The sequence below is a fragment of the Spermophilus citellus genome, assembly GCF_964194105.1.
Source record: "Spermophilus citellus genome assembly, chromosome: 9".
NCBI classification, from domain to species: Eukaryota; Metazoa; Chordata; class Mammalia; order Rodentia; family Sciuridae; genus Spermophilus; species Spermophilus citellus.
In genome coordinates this window covers 77,318,204-77,341,460 of record NC_138191.1, presented here as the reverse complement: position 1 = coordinate 77,341,460, position 23,257 = coordinate 77,318,204, and the positions used below count along the sequence as shown (strand labels likewise).

The 23,257-nt window shown below is 35.3% G+C and overlaps 1 protein-coding gene across 1 annotated transcript in view; it reads left to right on the top strand.

The window, feature by feature from the left end:
* The window catches only part of LOC308655620 (serine/threonine-protein kinase TNNI3K), a gene marked incomplete at its 5' end in the record, with an annotated part of 300,765 nt that overhangs the window by 198,770 nt on the left and 78,738 nt on the right, over positions 1 to 23,257 (top strand). The window contains 4 exons of the mRNA XM_081305672.1: positions 2,139 to 2,191; positions 2,518 to 2,570; positions 6,628 to 6,760; positions 22,820 to 22,929. Of these exons, the coding sequence (XP_081161798.1) occupies positions 2,139 to 2,191; positions 2,518 to 2,570; positions 6,628 to 6,760; positions 22,820 to 22,929 (349 nt within the window). The remainder of the gene's footprint in view (positions 1 to 2,138; positions 2,192 to 2,517; positions 2,571 to 6,627; positions 6,761 to 22,819; positions 22,930 to 23,257) is intronic.

Sequence of the window (23,257 nt, the reverse complement as noted above, 5' to 3'; positions counted from 1 at the left end):
TTGAATATTCCTATATGAGAAGCAGAGTAATCAAAATGCTATAGGTACACATCAATGAACAAGACACCATCCCTAAAATTATTCTTGAGTATCAGTACACATTCCCTGCACTCTGAGACAATGCTTCTCATATCACAATGAGATGGCTAATCCAGTGACCAAATGTAATTAAATTTCTTTCATAGAAGAAAAGGAATTTTGTTAAACATCTCACCCAAACTCTAACTAGCTGTTATCATCATATCTACTAACATATTATTTACATTGAAAGAAATTTAAAAGAAATTAAAATGCAAAATATGCCCTAGAAGTACAACTTACTTGAGACTTCTCTAGGTCAATGATTTTAAGGCTGGTCTAACTGGACACTATATTAGAAAAGGATAGGGGACAGTATTAAGCAGAGTTTCAGGTATCCATTCCCTGTATTTAACTAGAATAGCTCCATTTGCAAACTTTTTTATGGAAAAGGTTATGCTGCTAATGGAAAGTTTTGATGACTGCTGCTCTAGGTTACTATTTGGAATTAACAACAAAATAATAGATTTGTATATAATTTAATATGATTGATGAATCTATGCTCAGTATGTATTTTAATATATGTAAAATGTAAGACAATTATCCCTTGTGAGGCCAAGGGATCATGATATTGAAACTCTCCCAAATCCTTCAAGGAGTCTAGTAGCATGGCATTTAAATACACTTTCCTGTTGCATTTGGACTTCCAGAAAGCTCCTGGTGCTGTATATTTCTTGGTGATGACAGTTTCATACTCATTACACTTACCAATGTATAATTTGTGTTTAAAGATAGCATCTTGGGGGTCACTGTTTTGACATCCTTGAATACTCATACACTGTGCTACTCCAAGCAAAGTGTCTTTGCACACCCTTTTGATTTTCAGTAGTTGAAAAGCAGATGCAGTCTATATTCCAAAGATAAAATTCATTAACAATATAAGAGAAGTTCAAAAGTAACTTTCTTATAAAGCTCAAGTCAATTCCAGAAAGCATTTTATAAATTATTTAATATTATCTCTGACTTACCAAGGACTGAAAAAAAAATAGTATTTTCCATATTTGGTTATAAAGCAAAAAATTTAAGGGGAGAGGAAGACTATGCAATTTATACAAAATAAATAAGTGTAGCCTGTCTGTACTGCAGGAAATTTAGTACAGATCTCCTAATACTGAAATGACTCATTTACATGCCAAATGTAAAATAATCATCAAAGACATTTGATGAGAAATAATCACCATATGGTTGTTCATATGATATTACACAAACCAATTCACTAATATGTGGGAGTAATGACCTCTCCTTGGCCAGACCTAGCTTTGATTTAGTTCTTGACAATGATACTTCCCCCATCCAGCTTTATAGAGATATACTTGACAAACAAAAATTATATATATTTACAATGTACAATGTGATGTTGTGACACATGTATACATTATGAAATAATTACCAGTTGAGCTAATTAATAGATCCATGTACCACACATAGTTACCTGTTTTCCTGTAGTGAAAGCATTTAAGATTTATTGTGACCCTCTTCCTAATCTTCGTGAATTCAAGGGTTGGAAGGAAGACTCTGATACCTTTGTACCTTTTATTCCTCAAAATCTTAAAATGTGGTTTAGCTGGCATTATGTCACAAGCCTTTGAAACACTCAAGTGTCCTGAGATTGTAGCTAGAATGTTTTGTCCAAGATATTTTCCATAGAATCCTATTATGTGAGCTGCAGGCCCTGTCTCAAACTATCCTTGTGTCTTGGACTCCAAGAAGCTGTTTCTCCTGACCCAGCTCTGAAGACTGGTCATGTTTTTTACTTTTTGTCTATAGCCACAGTTGTGTTAGCCTAAAGGAGCTGAAAAATTATCTTTAGCTAATGCGTTTTTTTTTTGACAAGTATAGACAGCTTATCTAAAGTAGGAATGCTTTATACATTCAATGTTAGAGTGTACTGACATTTTGTAAATATCTCTTTTGAGCAAAACTAAGAAAATTAGGGGTAGCTTTTGGGGGCATATTTAGTTTCTGGGGTGAATAAATGATGACCAATGTTCTCTTCTTGTGGAATCAAATCAGGTTAAGAATTAGTAAAACTTACATAAAGTCTGCTTTTTTTTTCCTAGCCATAACATTCTTCTCTATGAGGATGGGCATGCAGTGGTAGCAGATTTTGGAGGTGAGATTTCCAGCAATAATATTCCAAATGAAATCAGTTTCTCTTTTCATTCCTACTTGGTGCCAAATATGGTGCAAAAAAATCTGAAAATTGATTTTACACTCACAGATATACTTATCTAAGTTATTCAAATTTCAATAACACTGAATTTTGAAAATATATCATTTATTCTTGATCTTTCCTCTTTGATATCTCCAGGCAAGAGAAAGGAAGTGAGAATTTGAATATGACAAAGGCTTCCTGAGGTTTCAGAATTTTAGCTCTGATCTTTGACCTTGGTTTTAAGATATTTCTCTTGACATGAATCTGTTTTCTCTTTCTTTCAGAATCAAGATTTCTACAGTCTGTGGATGAAGACAACATGACAAAACAACCTGGGGTTTGCTGCTGCTTTTGTTCCCTATAATTATAAAACAATTAAAATGTGTAAACTCAGCATGAGAGGGAGAAGATGAGAGCAGCTTTCAGTGGAAAAAAAATGTCATTGTCTCAGTGCAGGATAATGTTTTATATTTTTATTTTCTGTAAAACTCCAAAATAACTATTCCAAGACTCTTCTAGAGAAATGGATAAGATATATGTTTGGAAAATATTATAGATTAAACAATAGAAATATGTTTCAAATAAAGCTGATAAGTATATGGATAATTGACTTTCATATTGAGGTTACCATATTAAGTGGTAGAGTTAACATTTTAATAGATAACTAACTCTACACTTAGTCATTCACCAATATCTATTAACTATTCATAGTTATCTACTTTATAAGGTAAGAGCTGGTGTAGGTAAGCATCAATGATAAAGCAAAATATAAATCATAGCATCGAAAGCAAAGTTAATTATACTTAAAATGCCTGCAAATAAATTCATCACCTGCCCTCTCCTTCATTACCCCAGTTCCCCCAGAATAAGTACACTTTCCTTTCTGGATTACCTATGATATCTACTTACCCAAATTTGGAATCCTTTCCCTTACTGCTTTAACCTACACAGAACTGAGTAATTTTATTTTTATTCTTTCTTTTTCCCCCCTAAGTTTTATGTTTTTTTTTATTTTCCCAGATTTCTTCTTACTGCCTCAGTTCAGATTCTCATCATCCCTTTTCTGAACTCTTTTGATAGACTTCTAACTCCAGCCTTCTCTTCCAGTTCATTATTTCCCACATCACTTAAGTTTTGCTGTTTTAATAATTCCCATCCTACTATAATGTCTCAATAATGTACCATTGACTATAGGCTAAAATTCAAATTTCTTTCACTATCAGTTTCCTGCTGCCCTCTTTCTGGTCCCAGGGCCACACTGTGACCTTCTTTTCCACAAGTTGTTTCAAAGGCTCCTGTGCCCTGGCACAGATGCCACATGGCCATTTCCCAAGCATTCCATTTATTTTCACACCCCTGTAGCCCTGCCAGTATGGTGTCCGCTGGCTGGAAAATCCTTTGTTGTCCTGCAACTGGGAGAAGACTGTTTAGTTCAGGCAGATTTTACCCATTTTATGAAACATCTTTTCTATATCCTGTACCTCCCTGTCTTTTCTTTCTAGGATTTTGATGCACTTTGACCTGTTAGTTTTCACTCTTATTCACTCACCAAACATTTTATTGAGAGCCTACAATGTGTAAGAAATTGTTCAGGGGCAAGGAATGAAAGATGTGAGTAAAATATTAGTTCTTGACCCCAAGGAAGAGCTCATTTTCTATTGGGGAAAAACAGTAATGAGAAGATCAGTTCAAAATAAAGTGGAAGTTCAGTGATAGAGACATCACATAGCATCATGAGAGTCAGGTAAGATGAATAGTGATAATCAGATGATGGAGAGGATGGAAGGTCCTACCAGATAGAGTGAAGAGCATGAGCAAAGATACAAGGAAGAATGAAAAAGCAAAGTTTTGGAAAGTACTTCAAAGAGCTTGGTATTATTGACATGTACACCATGAAGAGAGGAAGATGAGTTAGAGTTAGGCAGGAACTACATTGTTGACAATGTTGTAAAAATACAGCTATACATACTGATTTCTCCAGTGCAATAGTCAGTGTTCTATTGCTCCTACAAAATGTATGAGTCTGAGAATTTTATTTGAAAAAAAAAGTTTGTTTAGCTCATAGTTCTGGAGGCTGAAAGTCCAGACAGCATAGTGCCAATTTTAGTGAGGACTCCCCTGACAGGGAGCCAGAAAGTGGGGAGGTCGGTGTTTGTTTGTGTTTGTGGGTTTTTTTTAATAACAACAGTTCTCATGAGAACTTATCAGGGTCTCATGAGAACTACAATAGCTTTTTTCAATCAAGTAGGCAGCAGTCCAAAATGACCTCCTTACTTGCATCAAGCTTCACCTCATAAAGGTTCCACTACCTTCCACATCATCATTCTTAAGGACCAAGGTTCTAACAAATGAACCCTTGAGAGACACATTCAAACCACACATCAAATTAGATTAACTCATTCATTCAACAAATATCTTGGGAGCATCTACTATATTCTCCTAGGAACTGGGGACATTATAGTGATTGTTTCTTTTTCCTATGGAGCTATTATTCCACTGTGGGAAGATAAACAATGAACAAATTAACAAAATATATATTAGGTGATAATAAGTACCATGAAGAAACAAATAACAGCAGAGTAAATGAATGGAGAGTAATGGAGATGCCATTTAAATAGGCCGAGAGCAATACAACATAAGGAGGTCTCCCTTGGGAGAAAGAACATTGCTGGTAGGGAAAAGAAAAGCAGGTGCAAAGGTTCTGAAACAGGAGAGTTCTTGGTGTGTTCAAAGCTATAGTGGTTGGAGTGGGGTGAGCATGGAGGAAAGTAGTAGAATATGAGGTAAGGAAGGTGGGGAAAGTGAGTCCTCTTTCACAAGACAAACTTAACTAACTTACCTGAGGCTTAGAGGCAGCTACATCCATGGGTCTCGACTGTGGCTGCCCATCAGTTTAGAAGCTTTTTGAAGAACATAATGCCTGAATCTAACCCATAGAAATTATGATTAGTCATATTTTATTTAATGGTATTTATGTTGGGTATTTGTATTTTTTTAGAGTTCCTCCAAATGATTCTACAATGCAGCCAGTAGAGACTCTCTGAATGAATAAACTTTTGTTGAATAGAATTAAATTGAATTTCACCAACAGCAAGAAATATTAATTTTTTTATCCTGGCAGCACAGTCTTTAAGCATAGCATCACTCTGCATTTATTTTAGAGGCTGTTTTATTTCTTACTAGTTATGTGGCCTTATTTAAGTTTCCTAATTATTCTATGATCCCCCAATGCAAAAACAGGCATGCTATATGCCTACTCCCCCTTATGCAATGTTGTGACACAATGTATAATCTACTACATAAATGGAGGCTATTTGGAATGTGAAAGCTCATGTGGGAGAATTGCATGTGAGCAATATAATCAGAACAAAGATATTCTTGGAAAGCTGTAATTATGCATGATTTCCAAATAAGGTAGACATTTCAAAAGAATTATCAGCAGCCAGTACTGCACATAGAATTTCAGTAAGAATAATAAAATAACACCAGTTTTCTTCAGTGAAAATACAAAAGTGTTTGGCAAAATTCATATTGATATATTAGGGAGTCTTAAGATTTAATGGCTGGAAGAGCAAGGTCTGACTTATCTTTTTTTTTTTTTCCTTGAGGAATTTAAGGTCCAGAAAAAATGAGGGATTTGTCCACAGCTTCCTTGTCAGTGCTCAAACAAAAACTAGAATTTTCATCTCTTAATTCAAAATCTAGAGTTGCATTCCTTAAGTGACAAATTAACCGAATTTATGCATTTGCTACCCAGAATGGAAACATATTTTTTAAACTACAATCACAAATAAAAGGAATGTAAACAACACCATTAAAACAGATGAGGCTACAACTTTGTACAAAGAAAATTGTTAACATTTTATGGACTTGTTTTCTCAAATATTCCTCAACTGGAATTTTAGAAATAACACATCTAGTCAAACAAAGGAAAATATGATAGACTTGATCCTGCTAGTGAGAAATCTACTTCAATTAAAATATTCTGGCACAACTCAGGCCCTTTCTCTCCTTAACCACGGAGACTATGTGTGGGCCTAAATTTACAGACTTCCTAAATTACAACCTAAAGGCCTGATTAGGGAACGTGCCTTCGGAAGCCCTATGATTGAATATTCTGAAGCTTTCATCCAGGAGAGAGATGATCACAAGTTGTAAGAAAAAAAAAAAATGTGTGGATGCTGTGATAATCATTTTATGAGCCTATTACTTGATGAATAATATTGATGACTTTTTGAAAAAAAATATGAATCTTATGATCTTCTAGTGACTAGGAAAAAAAAATATTCCCTGTATATCAGGAGAACGCTTATCAAGTCCTCACAAAAAGGGACCCTGCTAGTCAGCTGGGAAACTAAGCCCTTGGTAACTGGCTATGCCTTCTCCATGCCCAGAACCTCCGCTGGATGGCTCCAGAGGTGTTCACGCAGTGCACGCGCTACACCATCAAAGCCGACGTCTTCAGTTATGCTCTGTGTCTGTGGGAACTCCTCACCGGCGAGATTCCTTTCGCCCACCTTAAGCCAGGTAAGACAGGCCACACTGAATTTCCAGGCCTTCCAAAATTCAGCGCATTTTTACAGATTCAAAAAGCATTTTCTTTCAAATGCATATTCTCAGTGGTGGAAAGGAAAGGAGAAGAAGAAAGTAAACAACCTTAAATTGCTTTAAGGTGGTGCCCCATCCAGAAAACTTAATGACAATGGTAATTTTAGACACGGACACAAAGAAATGTAGGAATATTTTATTGAAGTTTAGGGCCTTGATTTATTTGTTTTTAATGAGACTAGCACCTAACTAGGGTCATGTGGGGCAAATAATGTTGACAGTACTATATTTACTTTTTGAGATTAAATTTTAGAAATTCCATATATGTGTATATACACACAAACACGGTAGAAAAGTAGCAACATGAAAATAACTATGGGGACTACAACTGCTTTTCCTAACAATTTTGTATGACACATATGGATACATCCTCAAAATCAAACTTTGAGTAATCCTCATTTCATTGATGATATACTTTATACTCTGCTAACACATAGAAAGTAGAGATGAGAAATTTAACCGTAGGTAAAATGTATACATAATTTATATTCCAGGTAAACTCTATTTGCCTCCATCTTTCAATTTTATCTGTGATGCTTTCATATATTGTCTCCCTATACTGGAAACTCTTTAAGGGCTTTGCATTCCTAGTGTCTATCATGTTTGAAAAGCAGATTGACAAATTAAATCATAAACAAATTCTTAAATGAATTATACTGTAACCTTCTAATGACCAACCTAAAATAATATATCAGTAGAATAAAGTCAAAAGGCAAAGAAGTTAAATATCCCTTTTAACAAGTTAAAATCCTAACAAAGATCATCATATTTATTAGTACTGTTGTACACAGAGCAAAAGCACACCACTTACTTTCTCTTCAAGGTATTTTCCCTAGTGTCCAACAGAGTGCCTTTCAGGAATTACATGCTCTATACATTGTTTTTTGAGTGCATTGATGATGTAGTTGTCCTAATCATTCCCTGTATACTTTTCATGATATTAAATGATGATATTAGCCCTTGTTATAGTGTGGATGTGATAACTCTATTGTGAACTAAACTGACATTGCCATTTGTAAAATGTTCTGATGTGCTGCTCTCTATGTCTTAAGAGTTTGCATTCTGATAAGACTGCTGAATATATAACAAATCAATTCTAACTCTAGAACACTATGGTATGTTTTCATGAGAGAGAGACAGCTACATCTTTATTCCCTATACCCTTTGTGTCAGTCCATTCAACTGAATCTGTTGATTTTACCTGCTAATATATCTTGGGAAATGACTACCACTTATCATAGCCACCACCTTCCTAGCTCAAGCCACCATCTCTTAATTAAACTTTTGTAATAGTCTTTTTAAAAATCAAGCTTATTGTCTGGTGCGGTGGCACACACCTGTTATCCCAGCATTTTGGGAGGTTGAGGCAGGAGGATTGCAAGTTCAAAGCCAGCCTCAACAAAAGGGAGTCACTAAGCAACTCAGTGAGACCCTATCTGTAAATAAAATACAAAATAGGTCTGGGGATGTGGCTCAGTGGTAGAGTTCCCCTGAGTTCAATTCCTGGTAGAAAGAAAGAAAGGAAGGAAGGAAGGAAGGAAGGAAGGAAGGAAGGAAGGAAGGAAGGAAGGGAAGGAGGGAGGGAGGGAAAAGAAGGAGGAAGGAAGGAAGGAAGGAAGGAAGGAAGGAAGGAAGGAAGGAAGGAAGGAAGGAGGGAGGGAGGGAAAAAATCAAGCTTATTGGAGTATAACTTATACACAGAAAAATTTACCTTTTTAGATGAACAGTTCAATGTGTTTTAAGAAATATGTACAATTACAATCAAGATAGAGAAATTTCCATTATTCTAAAATGATCCAGGTGCCTGGTTGAAGGCTATCCACTTCTCCCACCTCAGCCCCTGACAACTGCTGATCTGATTTCTGTCCCTACAAATTAGCCTCTTCCAGAATGTATTATAAATATAATTATATCAATTCACTTATCAGCAATTTATTCTTTTTCATTTAAATGTAATATCTCATGTTGCATGTGCCTGGATCTATTTATACATTCACAAGCTGATTGTGTGAGTTATTCTCACTTTGAGGCTACTATAATTAAAATTACTAAAATCATTCAGTCTTTGCATGGTGGTTTTCATTTCTCATGGATAAATACATGAGATGGATTGCTAGATTTTAAGATAAGAGTTTTTCCAAGTTGTGTATACCATTATGGATTCCACCAGTAGTCTGAGAATTTTTATTTAACTAATAACATTGACAATTCTTTCATATGTTTATTTGGTATCCATATCACTTATATACAGTGTTCATGCAAATTGTCTAATTATTTAGTTATAAATGAGTTATTAGATTCTAGGTAGAAGTTCTTCAATTGCTATGTAGGTTGCAGGGATTTTCCTGTAGTCAGTGGCTTGCTTTTTGAAGTACTTAGCAATGAATTTCAGAGAGCAAAAGTTTTTCATTTCAGTAAAGTTTATTACATCAGATTTTTAAATTATTTCTTTGTATATATCCTTTCCAAAACATGCTAGCCTCACCCAAGAACACAAAGACCTCCTACTATATGTTATATAAAAATCTTGTAGGTTTAATTTCTATATTTTTAAGATCTATTTTGCATTCTTTTTAATAATATGGCATGAACTTGTTATTCTTTTGTTTTTTTTGTGTTTTTTTTATGTGGATGCCCAATTGTTTTAGCATTATTTGTTGGGGGGAAATGTGCCCTTTTTTTCCAATTAGTTATTTTTGCACTTTTGTAAAAACATCAGTTGACTGTACATGTATACTCATTTCTGTCTGTTGTTTCATTGACCCATGTATTACACTTATGTAAATACCATACTATCTTGATAGTTTATACTAAGTCTTGAAATTAGGTAACAAAAAACCTCCAAATCTGCTCTTTTTTGTTAAACCTGTTCTCGTTATTTGATTTATTCCATTTCCATATAAATTTTAGAATCAGCTCATCTTTTTCTACCACACACACACACACACACACAAAAAAAAAAAACTTTTGGAATTGTTACTAGTTGTTCTGAATGTATAAATCAATACGGGAATAATTGACATTTTAAGTACATTGGGACTTCTGCTGACAAATATAGTAGACCTCTCCATTCATTTAATTCTTTAATTTCTCCCAATGCATTTTATACTTTTTATTATACAGGACTTTTGCCATTCTTAGATTTGTCTCTATAAATTATATGTTTCTTGATGCTATTATAAATGACATTTTTAAAAATTTTACATCCAATGTTTCTTTTAGTATATGAAAATATATAAGTTTTTAAGCAATAACCTAGTACCCTATAAACTTACTAAATTCACTTATATCCATTCCATTAAGTTTTGTTTGTTTGTTTGTTTGGTACATTCTTTGGGATTTTTACATAGGTGATTATGTCATCTATAAATAAAGAAAATTTTGTTTCTCTCCAATCTGTATGTTTTTAAAATCTTATCTTCTTACAAGCAAGGATCTTTAGTAGAGTGTTGAATAGAATTTTTAAAATATCCTCCTTGAACCTATTGGTTTTTCACAGTTTGTTCCACCACTACCCTGATCACTTGAACCACTAAAATAGCCTTTGACTATTCCACCTTTACTTATTCTTGTCCCTCTTTCCTTTTCAATCTCTACACTTCCACTGGAATGATATTTTAAAACATAAATTTGCTCATGTCACCATTGCTTAAGATTATCTTGTGGCTTCTCATATTAGGATTGAAAGGCAAAATTCTTAATATCTCCTGAAAGAATCTACCTGATCCTCTTTTTCTAGTCTTACTCATTCAGTTTTATCCAGTGAAAATACGCCAGTCACTCCACCCTTGTTTTATTTCCTTCACTCTAGTCTTTTATATTCCAGTCTTCTTTCTCCAATAGCCTTCTTTTGCTGCTTTCAATATATTGCATTTTAGTCTCACCTCTAGGCATTTCATAAGCTGTTTTCTCAATAAATATAATTAATGATGAACATTGCCAATATTACTGTGAAGCTCAAATGAAATGATGTTTTGTAAACTGAAAACTCTCATGACTACAAGGTGAAAGATCCAAGGGGAAAATGTAATATAAGGTCAAGTTTTCCTATGATTATGAACTTATATGGCATTCTTATTCTCTAGGCAGCCCAGGTTTAAAAAGTCACCCTTGACTCTTCTGATCTCTTATTGTGTTCTTTTATTCTCTTCCTATCCTTTCTCCTTCTTTCTTTTTTCTCTTTTTTATTATTTTCTTTTCAGTCCCATTTTCTGTTATGCTTTGCTAATTCTAAAATTATTCACCCAATCATTGCCATTTCTACTGCTCCATCCTTTATTCACATGTAGAATACTGCCCAGTATCTTAAACATTATCCTCGTCTTCGGTTTTCCTTATAATTTTTTCTACCAATCACTAGTTCTAGTTATCTAAAAATTCTAATTTAATCATATGACTTCCTTGACTTAAAAATCCCTAATGTTTTCAGTTGCTCTTAAGATAAAAACAAAATTTCTTAAAATAATCTACACAAATGGTCAAAAATATATGAAAATGTTCAGTATCATTAGCCATCAAGAAAATGCTATTCAAAATCACCCTAGGCAAAAATGGCGATAGTGCAGAGTCTGACCGCGGCTCACAGTCTGAGGAAGAGGAATCAGATGTTGAAATTCAGGACTTAGAGAGAAATTTTAATAGGCTGCGTTTAACACCGCCTGCCCAAGCTATTCGAATTCGGCCGGTACCTGCTAGAAGGACCAAATTTAACAGGATCACTAGGCAATGCTGAGCTGACGTGGATCTGGGGCGAACAGTCTGGGCCTCTCAGAACACACACTGAGCCCAGATCGGCTGAATTCAAGCTCCCGTTCGCCTGCTTCCCACAGACAAACAGCTGTGACTCAGCACTAATCCATCCGGCTGAAACAACTGGTCAGCCCTTCTCATCCTACAGAGGTAAATGCCTACCGAGCCTTCATAGGTAGTGGCCACAGGTTTGAAACGGGGCTTGGGAGAGACAGTAAGGACCCACCCGTTGCATTGGTCACCCGGCAAAGGGAAACGAACTGTCGCCATTTGCAAGAGATACCACCATGGCAGAGAACTGACTTCATCAGACTGCGGCAGAGGAGATAACTTCATTGAAACCTGCGGCTACAGGTGTGTAATTCCCTAGCCTTCCCTCTCCACACATTGGGGAAACCTTAAGGGCCCCTCCCAGCTCTCCCATAAGGGCCCCTCCCAGCTCTCCCATGAGCACAATAGCCAGACCGAGGGAATCAGACGTGGCGCGGGACACACGGTGCGGAACTACCGCTCCCAACAGTGCTGACAGCTGAGGTCTCTTGCACCAGCTACCGGGGGCGTGGCTACCGGAGGGCAAGTAAAATTCGCTGAGGATTCTCAGCCCCAAGCTCTACAAACTTAGGGTCTGAGGGAATGGCAAACTGGAAGAGTGTGCCCAGTCGTTCATGAAAACAGGGCTCCCGGGAGCAGCAGACCTGGTGTGTAGCCAGTATTGTGGTGAGCGGCACCCGTGAGAGGGGCCTGGCTAGAGGAAAAGTGGGAAGTTACTAGACACAAGAGGAGGCCCTAGGCACTCAGGATTGGAGACTCGCCCAGTCTGGGAGGAGCTGCTGCACAGTGATTGGTTCCCACGTATTGACAGGAGAAACTTGGCCTGGTGGGCACAGCACCACCTACTGGAAGAGAAGTTAATCAAACTCTAAGACTGCATTTATTAGTTTTTTTTTTCTTTTCTCTTTTTTTTTTTTGATTTGGGTTTTCCTTTCATTTTCATTTTTCTTTCTTGTTGTTTTTTTTTTAATTTTTTTTTACAATTTTTTTTAAATTTTTTTTCTTCTAATTTTAATTTTAATTTTTTTTATTATTTTTTTTAAATTTTTTTTTCTTTTTTTATTTCCTATTTTTTTTCTTTTGTCTTTTCATTTCTTTTCAATTATCTTATCCCCCCTTCCTTGAATTCTACCTGCTTAATCTCATTCTCTATAGTGACTTCTTCCCTTCCCTTCTAATACCTTTCCTCCCAAGCATCTAATAAATTTATAGGAGTAAACAGTAACTCAGCACTCAAACAGAACAAGAAGTAACATGAGCAGCTTCAAAAAGCAAGGAAGAAAAGGAGTACAAACAATGCAGGACAGCCTAAATATTCAGGAGGACTTAGAGTCATCAGAAAAATGGTCATATAAAGAACTCAAGGAACACCTTAGACAGATGGAATGGAACCTTAAAGAGGATACAAGACAGCAAATTCAAGCAGCGAAAGAACACATTGAGAATGAATTACATAAACAGATAAAAGAAGAAGTTAAGCATCTTTATCAGGAGATAGAGATTATAAAAAATAATCAAACAATAATTCTAGAAATGAAGGAAACGATAAACCAAATTAAAAACTCAATTGAGAGTATCACTAACAGAGTGGAGCAAGTAGAAGCCAGAATGTCAGATAATGAAGACAAAATATATCATCTTGAAAAGAGTCTAGCCAACTCAGAAAGGCTGGTAAAAAATCACGAGAAAAACATCCAAGAGTTATGGGATAACATAAAAAAACCAACTTACGAGTCATCGGGATAGAAGAAGGTACAGAGATTCAAACCAAGGGAATGAGTAACCTGCTGAATGAAATAATTACAGAAAACTTTCCAGAAATAAAAAAGGAAACAGATATACAAATTGAAGATGCATACAGGACACCGAGGACACAAAATCACAGTAGACCAACGCCAAGACACATTGTTATGAAGATGTGATACCCATCAATGATAAATAGATAAGGGAAATGTAGTATATACACACAATGGAATATTATTCAATTGAAAAGAATGAAATCCTGTCATTTACAGCAAAGTGGGTAGAACTAGAGGACATAAGCCAGAAATAAACCAGACACAGGAAGACAAGGATCACATGTTCTCTCTTAAACATAGAAGCTAAAACAAAAAATGTCAACTTGAATGTGGAATAGCAATTGCTAGAGGCTGGAAAGAGGTATAGGAGAAAGGGAAGTTAGATAATGGGTACCACAAAAGATTTATATTGAAGGAATAAGTTCTTGTGTTCTAAAGCACCATATGCCTACAATTCACAATACCGTATTATTCATTTTATAAAGATATAGAAGAAAGGAGCTCAAAGTCTTCAAACACAAAGAAATAAGGAAAAGGAAATGCTAGTTACCCTGATTCAATCAGTGCACACTGCATACATGGTTTGAAATATCACACTGTAGCACACACATATGTACAACTAAAATGTGTTAATCAAAAGGTAAAATAAAATACAATAATCTAGCAAGCCCCTCACAACCCTGTCTGTGCTCTCTTCCTAGGACTGCCTCTCACCACATGTGACTTGTCATCTGTGTTCCAACCACAGGGAGTGATTTCATTTCCCAGTGCACTTCTTCTCCCCTCCACGCCTATGTGTGTGTTAGTCTGTCAGAAACACTCTTCCCCACTTTTCATCTAACTCCAATTTACTTTTGAGCTTAGCTTTAACAATAAACCCTTCCCCTCAAAACTTCCTTAATTCCAAAATCAAGTTAAGTGCAGTTTTCTGCACATCCCAAGTCACTGTTTATCGCTATTTTCGTATTTACTCACACATTTGTAATTTTCTGTACTCCGTTATGCTTTGCTAATTCTAAAATTATTATTTCAAGGAGATAAAGTTTCCTTCTATCATGGACCTCCCCCTCCCCAAAAGCATTTACTCTTTCTAAGGGGAGAATATTATTTAATAAAAAAGTTAGAAGTCTTGCCTCAGAATAACTTGGTTCCAATGTCCCAGATATTAAAATTTATAGTACTTTATTGGAAAGAGAATTTGTTTATGATAAATGCTGAATTTTTAAGAGTTGGACAGTGACCATGCATCAAGAAATGAGATTGCTAATATCATTGTGGTGGTTAGGCAATCTAGCATATGTTCAGCAATAAATTATGTGAAGCATCAGATTCAATATAAGCTACATATTAGCTATTTACAATGAGCAACAAATCTATGACTACAGTGTGGGACAACATTATCAATTACAGTAATAGCAGCCTAACACAAAGCTCATCCTTCTGGATTAAGCAGCATGTTACCTCCTGGGAGAAATATAAAAGTAGAACACTAATATTAGCATAGACTCCTACGCAAGGGATAAGTGTACATTCTGAAGTTAGGGTCTCTTTTCAATAGCGCATGTTCAAAATAACCTTTTAAGCTCAGGTTTAAAAAGAATTGAAAAACTTTCCCATCCACCACTTCAAGGATCACCAGATCAAATGCCCACAGGGCCAAGGGAAGCAGGCTAAAAGCACAATAGTGCAAAGAAGAGCAATCACGTGCCCTGACAGCTGCTGCCTAGCTGCAGCCAAGTAGTGTTGAGTGGGAGCACAAGTAAGCCTGCTTACTGCTACCATAATTTATTTGTTTAGAAATCTAATGATTTTTAAATGTGGGCCATTAATTTACCTTTTTAAAAGAGAGCATTTTTCAGGCTAACACTCTGGGGTCTAAAGAGAATTGACCTAACGTAGAAGAGCATGAGTCTTGTGGCCTCATGTAAGTTACTTAACCTAATCTAACTATACCTGAGTTTATTTTTAAAATGGTCACAATAAGACAATGTACCTCAAAATGTTGGGACAGAAGCTGACAACAGTAGTACTCAATAAAGATTAATTATTATTTTTGAATGCTTCCTTTGGGCCAAGAACCGGGCTATAGCATGGAAAACAAAGAGGAATAGAGCATTGCCCAGGCCCTCAAACTACTCATAATGCACAGGGGAATAAGAAAAGTACAATAGATAATGTAATCCTAACTAGAGAGATGCACAGAGGGATAGAAGTGCTCTGTAATGGGTCATCCTGCCCATACTGAAGGTGGGAAAAGAATAATAGGAAAAGATTCCTAGAGCAGATGATACTTTAACTGCATCTTTAACAGATGATTGTTAATTAAATAGGTAAACAGTGGGAGGTGGGGAAGTGTTCCTGCAGAAAGCAGTATCAGCAAGGTCCGGAGGCATGAGAGATCCATAAATAATTCAATAGGGACAAATCAGAGAATACAAGGACATCATTTGCAAGACATATGCTGTAAAACTGGAGTCAGATGGTGAAGGTCCTTGTGTAAGTCAGGATTTTCCAGAGAAAAAGAACCAGTAGAATAGAGAGAGATACAAGAGGAAATGTACTATGGGAATTGGCTCACATGATTATGAAGTCTGAGAATCCTTTATATCATGCCTTCAGCAAATGAGAGAACCAAGAAAGCTAGTATTATGATGAAGTTTGAGTCCAAAGACCTGAGACCCAGGAGGACTCAGTGTGTTAGTTCCAGAGTCTCAAGACCCAAAATCCTGAAGTTCTGATGTCTCAGCTCCAGAAGAGAGAGCTAGTTCTTCTGAGCTTTGTCCGCTTTTTCATTCGACTGGGGCCCTCAATAGATTGGATGATGCCTGCCCAAAATGATGAGAGTGGATCGTCCTTTCTCAGTGTACTGATTGGAATGGTAATCTCTTCCAAAACACCCTATGAGACACACCCAGAAATAATATTTTACCATCTATCTAATTATCCCTGAGTTGGTCAAGTTAGCACATAAACTAACCATCATAGGGCTGTGTGTATCAACAATGGAACTGTGGAAGCCACCACAGGACTTTAAGGGATATAACACAACTCTATTATTATTTTAGAATATTCTCTCTTTTTACAAAGGAAAGGCCAAATTGGAGTTCAAGCCCAAAGGCAAGCAGACAAGTTCTTCTAGAAGAAATGCCTAAGACGTTAACTGCAGTAGTGCCTTTGAAAGAGAAAGGAGAGGTTTGTTTGGGAAGATTTGAATAGCACTTCAAAATATATTGAGGTGGAAACACAAGGGTAAGCAAGGAGTCAAGAGTGACTTCCAGGTTTCTGACTTAGCCAACAGGATGATAACGGATGCTGGAAAAGGAAAAGATCTGTAAAAGAAATGAAAAGACTGGGAAGAAAAGGAGCCAAAGGGTAAAGCCAACATAGAGAGAAGAACCAAGCAAGATGAAAAGGGAGCTGGTTCAATCTGGCAAGCAAGAGCTGTCCTGGAAGCATTTCAGAGAAAGATATCAACACCTGATTCTCAGATTTTATTTCTCTCCTATACTTGTCTCCTCTAATATATCATAAGAAACTAAAGAAGAAAGCTAAGATAAATGAACCCATCAATGTGTATCTTATCCAATCCCATTTCCTTATAACCACGAACCCAATTTTGTGCATCCCTTTCAGATCACAGTTTGAGGCCAAAGAAGAGAGCCTTTAGTTTTCCTTTTGTTTTCCTGTGTGAGGCCAGCTGGTTCACAAGGAGACCCGACTTTGTGTCCTGGGATTCCTTAATGCCAAGCTCTAACTAAGTCTGGGATGTGGCAGCAAATTAAAAGCATCTGCCAATTTATTATAGCCAGGTTTTGGTGAGACTTCATATTGAGACTTTAATTCAGAGTTGCAAACTGGAGACCAGGAGCCAAAAATGGCTTGCAGACTTTTTTTTTAATCTTGCATATAATTTTTAGAAATATGAATTTAGAGACACCAGTATTCCACAGTTCTCTTGTTTGCAGCCATTTGGGTTTTCTACCTTTCCTTAAATATTAGTTGCTTATTTTCTTTTCCATATATAATAAGAATCCTAAAGCATCCTGAATATATTAGTCTCAGCATGGATAAGCACACTGATGATAAAGAAAAATTGGTAGGAAAATAGGAATGAGCTAAATCCCATGTTTGTTGTGCTAATTCTTTTCAGTTTATCATTGAAAAGAGGAAAGGCAACTAATCACAGCACAGATCACTGGAAAGATCGAATCGGTCCAATAGATGGTGATATTTCTATGAGTATAGCTGATATTAACATTCCGATACTTCATTACACTGACAAAGATTGCAATGAGAACAGACAATGGTGCAAATTAATCTATTCTTCTGACAGTATATAATGAGAATGGGATGTGGTTTAAAAAATTAAGCCATTCTTAGTACAAATCTCAAGATTGTAATCTCATGGTCTCTCTCAGATACTGTACACTCTGGTGATACATCATTGAAAAGTGTCAGTTTAACAAAGAATGTGTCTTAGCTCTTGCAGGGATGGTAGAACACATTTGCTTTGTCTCACCACCGCCTGGCTCATTAAAAAAAAAATAGAATAGAATCAATTGTGGTTTTCAGAACACATACACACAGTCAAAATTGAAAAAAAAATATTCTGCCGTTTTATCTTGGTCAATACTAACAAAAAATATTTTGCTTTATTGCTCTCCTTTTTCTCTTTTTAATACAAATGCTTACATTTAATTTTATAAAGTAGAAAACAGTAAGAGTTAACTTTAGGAATTCAGAAGCTAGTACCAATTTTGTTCATAAGCAGGGAATACGTAGTTCATTGTAGAGTTGTAAAGTCATCCTCGCCACATTGGTCATGTTGCATTGTGATCTGGGCCTGATGGTAGACTAGGTAGGTTGTAATCTTTAAATTTATGGTAATTCAATGTCAAGTTTTACTTGATATTCATACCCAAAGAATCCAAAAGCACTACAGGTTTTTGGTGATCTAAATAGAACAGAGAACACACAATGATGTTTTTTGACATCAAATTCTCTAGGTGTGAACTGAAAGCTATCAATTCGACTCTTAGATTTGTACATAATGATAATAACAGCAACAACACAGCTAGCACTTGTTGAGAGCCAACAATGTGCTCGGTGTTGTATGGATATTTTATCAGTTAGTCCTCATGATTTAGGTCCTGTTAGGATAAAACACGTGCTCGAGGTCATAATAAAGGTCCTCTTAAGATAGATAAGACACATGCTCAATGTCACATGCTAGTTAAGAGGTGTCATCAAGGCTTAAATGCATGACTATTTGTCCCCAGTGCACTGCGAAACACCATTACACTTTATATTTCCTGCTTCATCTTACATGTAGTGAAATTATTACACACAGAGGCAAATTGGCTTAATTAGGATCTCCCAGAGAGTTTAGAACAAAGCCAGAGAGAAATTAAGTCTCCAGATTTCCCTATTAAGGGCATTTCTTTAATGTGTTATAGTGCTTCCATTTATTGAAGCTCCTCACCAAATTTTCTGAACAAAAGACAATGTTATTGACTGAATTGGCCACCAGATCTCAATAATTTACCTAATTATGTTGTAATGTAATATTAAAGTAAACATAATATTCATTCTATAATGTTTCTTGAAAACTAAGCATTGTGCTGTTCTGAAAATGCAATGAGTAATTAATTATTCCTAGTCATTTATATGTATTTTCATTCATATATTCACTAAATATTTACCAAGTCCTGTTAGAATCTGTATTATTTTCCAGTAAAGATACATTTTGAACTATCACTTTTTTTTGAACTATCACTTATTCCTTTAATGAATACCTTTTGAATACCTATTAATTGCCAGTTATAGTTCGAGGCAGAGATACAATCATGAAAAGATGTAGAGCTTGTGATCTGCATACACAGGAAAGAAAGTAAATAGGCAATACAGTAGAGTATACTGGATGCTATAATAATATAGAATGCTAGAAACATAATAGAAAGGTTACCCAGAGAAAGCAGATTTAAGCTAAGATCTAGAAAACAACAGATGTTATGAAGGACAAGAGGCTAGAGAAGAACATTCTGGGCAAAAGGAATCACATTTCAGAATCTACAATTGAACAATAAAAAGCAGGGGGAAATCTACTCATTTATTAATTATCTGTGCATTTGCCAAATTTTACCAAAAAGAATAGCACCAGATTTTTTTCTTTGCTTATTATACTTACATAGAATACTTAATACATTCTGATGTATGAATAAATGAATGAAGATTGTCACATTTTGTTTTGGTTGCCTGTTCTTTAGCTCACTGGTCTATCTATTTTGAAAGACAACACCAACAATTTTCATTCATTTTTTTCTTGATAAAGTGTTGATAAATAATGAAGAACTTGAATCCACAAATTGATTCCACAGTTACACAGATCCTTGAGGTTGAATCATAAAATTATATTTAACTCAGGTCTCATTATTCAGGATAATGGGAGTGGGAGAACTCTATCCTCTAGAATTATGCTGTTCAATATGGAAGCCACTAGCCATGACTATTTAAATTTAAATTTATTTGAATTTAAATTAAACAAATTAAAACTTCAGTTTCTCAGTGACGCTATCCACATTTTAAGAGTTCATCACTCTTATGCCAACATATTGAACAGTGCATAAGAATATTTTCATTGTTACAGAGAGTTCATGAGAGGTGTCTTGCTCTAGAAGCTAGTTTTAAGGTTTAATAAACTATATTTATTTCAGGATAGTGTTGAAAAATAATCATTGCTCAATATATAATAGTTATTTTTAAACTTGGTCTCATTCTCTTTTAATGGCAAAGTTTTCCTTCTGAAAGTAGAAACCAACATTTACATATTTTTGTAATGATTAAGGCAAAAATTTGATGAATGAGCTGACAGTCTCAGTCCTGAACCTGTAGTACCAGAAATTTTCCCAGCTGTTCATATAGCCTGGCCACATAGACAAGACTGACAAAACCATCTGAAGGTGACAAGTTCCAATTCCATGACCCCTCATGTTGCACTGCCCACTTTCTGGTGAGGTGATAATGAGTAGTATCACTGCCAAGAGTGCATAAATCAAACAGGAGAAGTAGATGCCAGAGCTTTGCAGAATCTACTTTGAATAATGAAGAATTAAATATCATTCATCTTAAACTTATTTTCCAGACACAGTGCCAAGAAGAAAGCAAGTAACTTCATACACTTGATATCTAAATCTAAAAGTCTCAGAAGGGAGATGATTGGAATCTGCATCTGAGTTTAGCTCATTTTATGCATGGTCCCTTTCCCCACATTAGGAGACCTCTAATTAACTTAAATATGTTCACTAAACTGGTTTATGTGTTCATAGTGGTACCAGCTTAGAATTATTCGAATAGTCATAAGGTAACAGAGTGGAATACAGAAGATTAATGATCATTAAGCAATAGTTTGCTTGTTTGCTTACTGTTTTACTAATTCTAGAAGGAATTAAAAATCAACAAGAGTAATCAATGAAAAGAATCAAACATGGCTAAATTTTGTAACATAGAGAATACATTTGGTAAGTAGTAATGTATGTGATAAGTAACAACACAATCTAAACAAGAGTGATGGATATATTTGCCTCTCAAACTAGTAAAATATTTCCCTGGTGCAGATATAATGATAACTCTCATACGCACTTGCTATTCAGAGTATAAATTAATACAACTGTTTTGAGTAATAGGTTTTCAGTATGTACCAAAATCTTTAAAGTAGTTATGCCCTTCAATATATTATTCTCATCCCTTAATATGTCATAATATATAATTTATGAAATAGAGAAACAAAATGAAAAAAGATATTCTTTGAAGTATTTGGAACGACCTAAAATTGGGAAGTGATTAAGCAAATCACACTAAATGCAGAGTCATTAAAAATATGTTAGCTTAGAGTTTTAATAACATGAGAAATGCTTAATTGCTTAACCTAATGCTTTAATTTAGGAAAAAGGAATTACATAATTGTCTATCAGCATAAGCTTCCTGATACCAAGAATATATAAGAAATTTTCAAAATATTTTGATAACTGTTGCCTCTGAATGATAACATTTTTTCTTCCTTATTCTCTTAATTTCCTTAATCCTTCTCTTAATTTTCTCAATTTCTGCAAAGAACAAGTGTTAATTTCATTAGGTGGTAATTCAGAATAATCCATAAAGCAAAATATATTTTAAGTTACACAGTTACACTGCATGAAGTTTCACTAGCTCTACTGGAAGTAGATGGATAAACAGAATTAAATGGGAGTGGATTTTGGTGGGGAAAAAATAGTGGGTATGGGTTATATCTCAAAAGTCATTAAGCTACTGATATATGCTTAAAATATGAGCTTGAAAACAGGAAGCAGCAATATACTGGAACTTTATTCTCCCACTGGTGAAAAACAGTGTTTCTGAGAAATAAACAATATCATGTGCTCAAAAAGCATGAACTTTGGAACAAAAGGCTATACCATCTATTAGCAATACTTAAAATGTTTATTAATTTAAAACTGTCACATACATATAAAATAATATCTACCTACGTTGGATGGTTAAGAAAATTCAAGAAGTGTGTGTGTGTGTGTGTGTGTGTATCTACCATGATGCCTGACAGAAATTTTTTTTAATAAAAGTAGCTATGAGCTTGGTTTCTAAGGTAGCATAGAATTCACTGCTTGCAGAACAGAAAACTACTGAGCAATCAGGAATCTACAGTGAAGTCCCTAGAATCGTAACATAGTGATGCACAACTAGACATGAACGCTATTTGGAAATCCATGTAAGCAGGCAATATTTGAGAATTTAATCAATGAGTTGTATTTGCTAAGACAATGATTTGAAGTGCCTAACAGAGTTTAACAAGTAACAACTAGCTTATAAATATTAAAAATTAAAATTTCAGAATCCTTGTATTAGTGATAAAATTTGAGCTTAACTAAATATCTGTTTTTCCAAAGTAATATAGCTGCCTTTAAAAGTACAAAGTTCAGCATTATCCCATGGCTTGGTAAGCAGAATATAATCTCTTTAGCCTGGGAGTTATGACATCATACAATCTTGTCCAATCCAACTTTCAGTCTTTGCTTCCTATAACATTATGCACATACTCTGTACTTAAAGCACTCTAAATGACTTGCTCCTTCTATGGTCATTTGCTCCTTTAAAAAATTTCAATTCTCCTATTTATTGCCAAATGAATGAACAATTATAAAGACAGACTATAAAATAATCCACTATTTTGTTAAAAGCACAGAGGAAAAAACACAGCCTAGAGGTGTCTTTGAAGCTCAACTGATGTTATACAAACTGATTTTTGATGACTTTTTGTGTGTGTATCTGTTCCTGTTTCTTGATATAAATATGTGAATTTCAAAACTGACATGACCCATTTGTTTTGCAGCAGCTGCAGCAGCAGACATGGCTTATCACCATATTAGGCCTCCCATTGGCTATTCCATTCCCAAACCCATATCATCTTTGCTGGTGCGAGGGTGGAATGCATGTCCTGAAGTGAGTAATTTTTATGTCCTCTTAGAAAATGTGTTATGGTCAAAATCTGTCACAAATAGTGTAACTCCAAAGTCTACTTCCAGGGTGTATTTTAAGACTGTCAAGGCAGAAAGACTAATTTGTCTTCTGCTCTTTAGTCTCTAATTGCCTCAAGAAGTCTGAATAGCTCATATTTCTTTGCTGCTGCTCTCTGATTTTGAAATGTTTCTTACAACTGATTAGTAAGAGAGAGACCAGGGTATGAGAGATGACTCACAGTCTTATCTCAGCTGCAATTTTATTAACTATACTTGAGCCACACTTAGTCTTTTTCTGACAAAAGAAATTG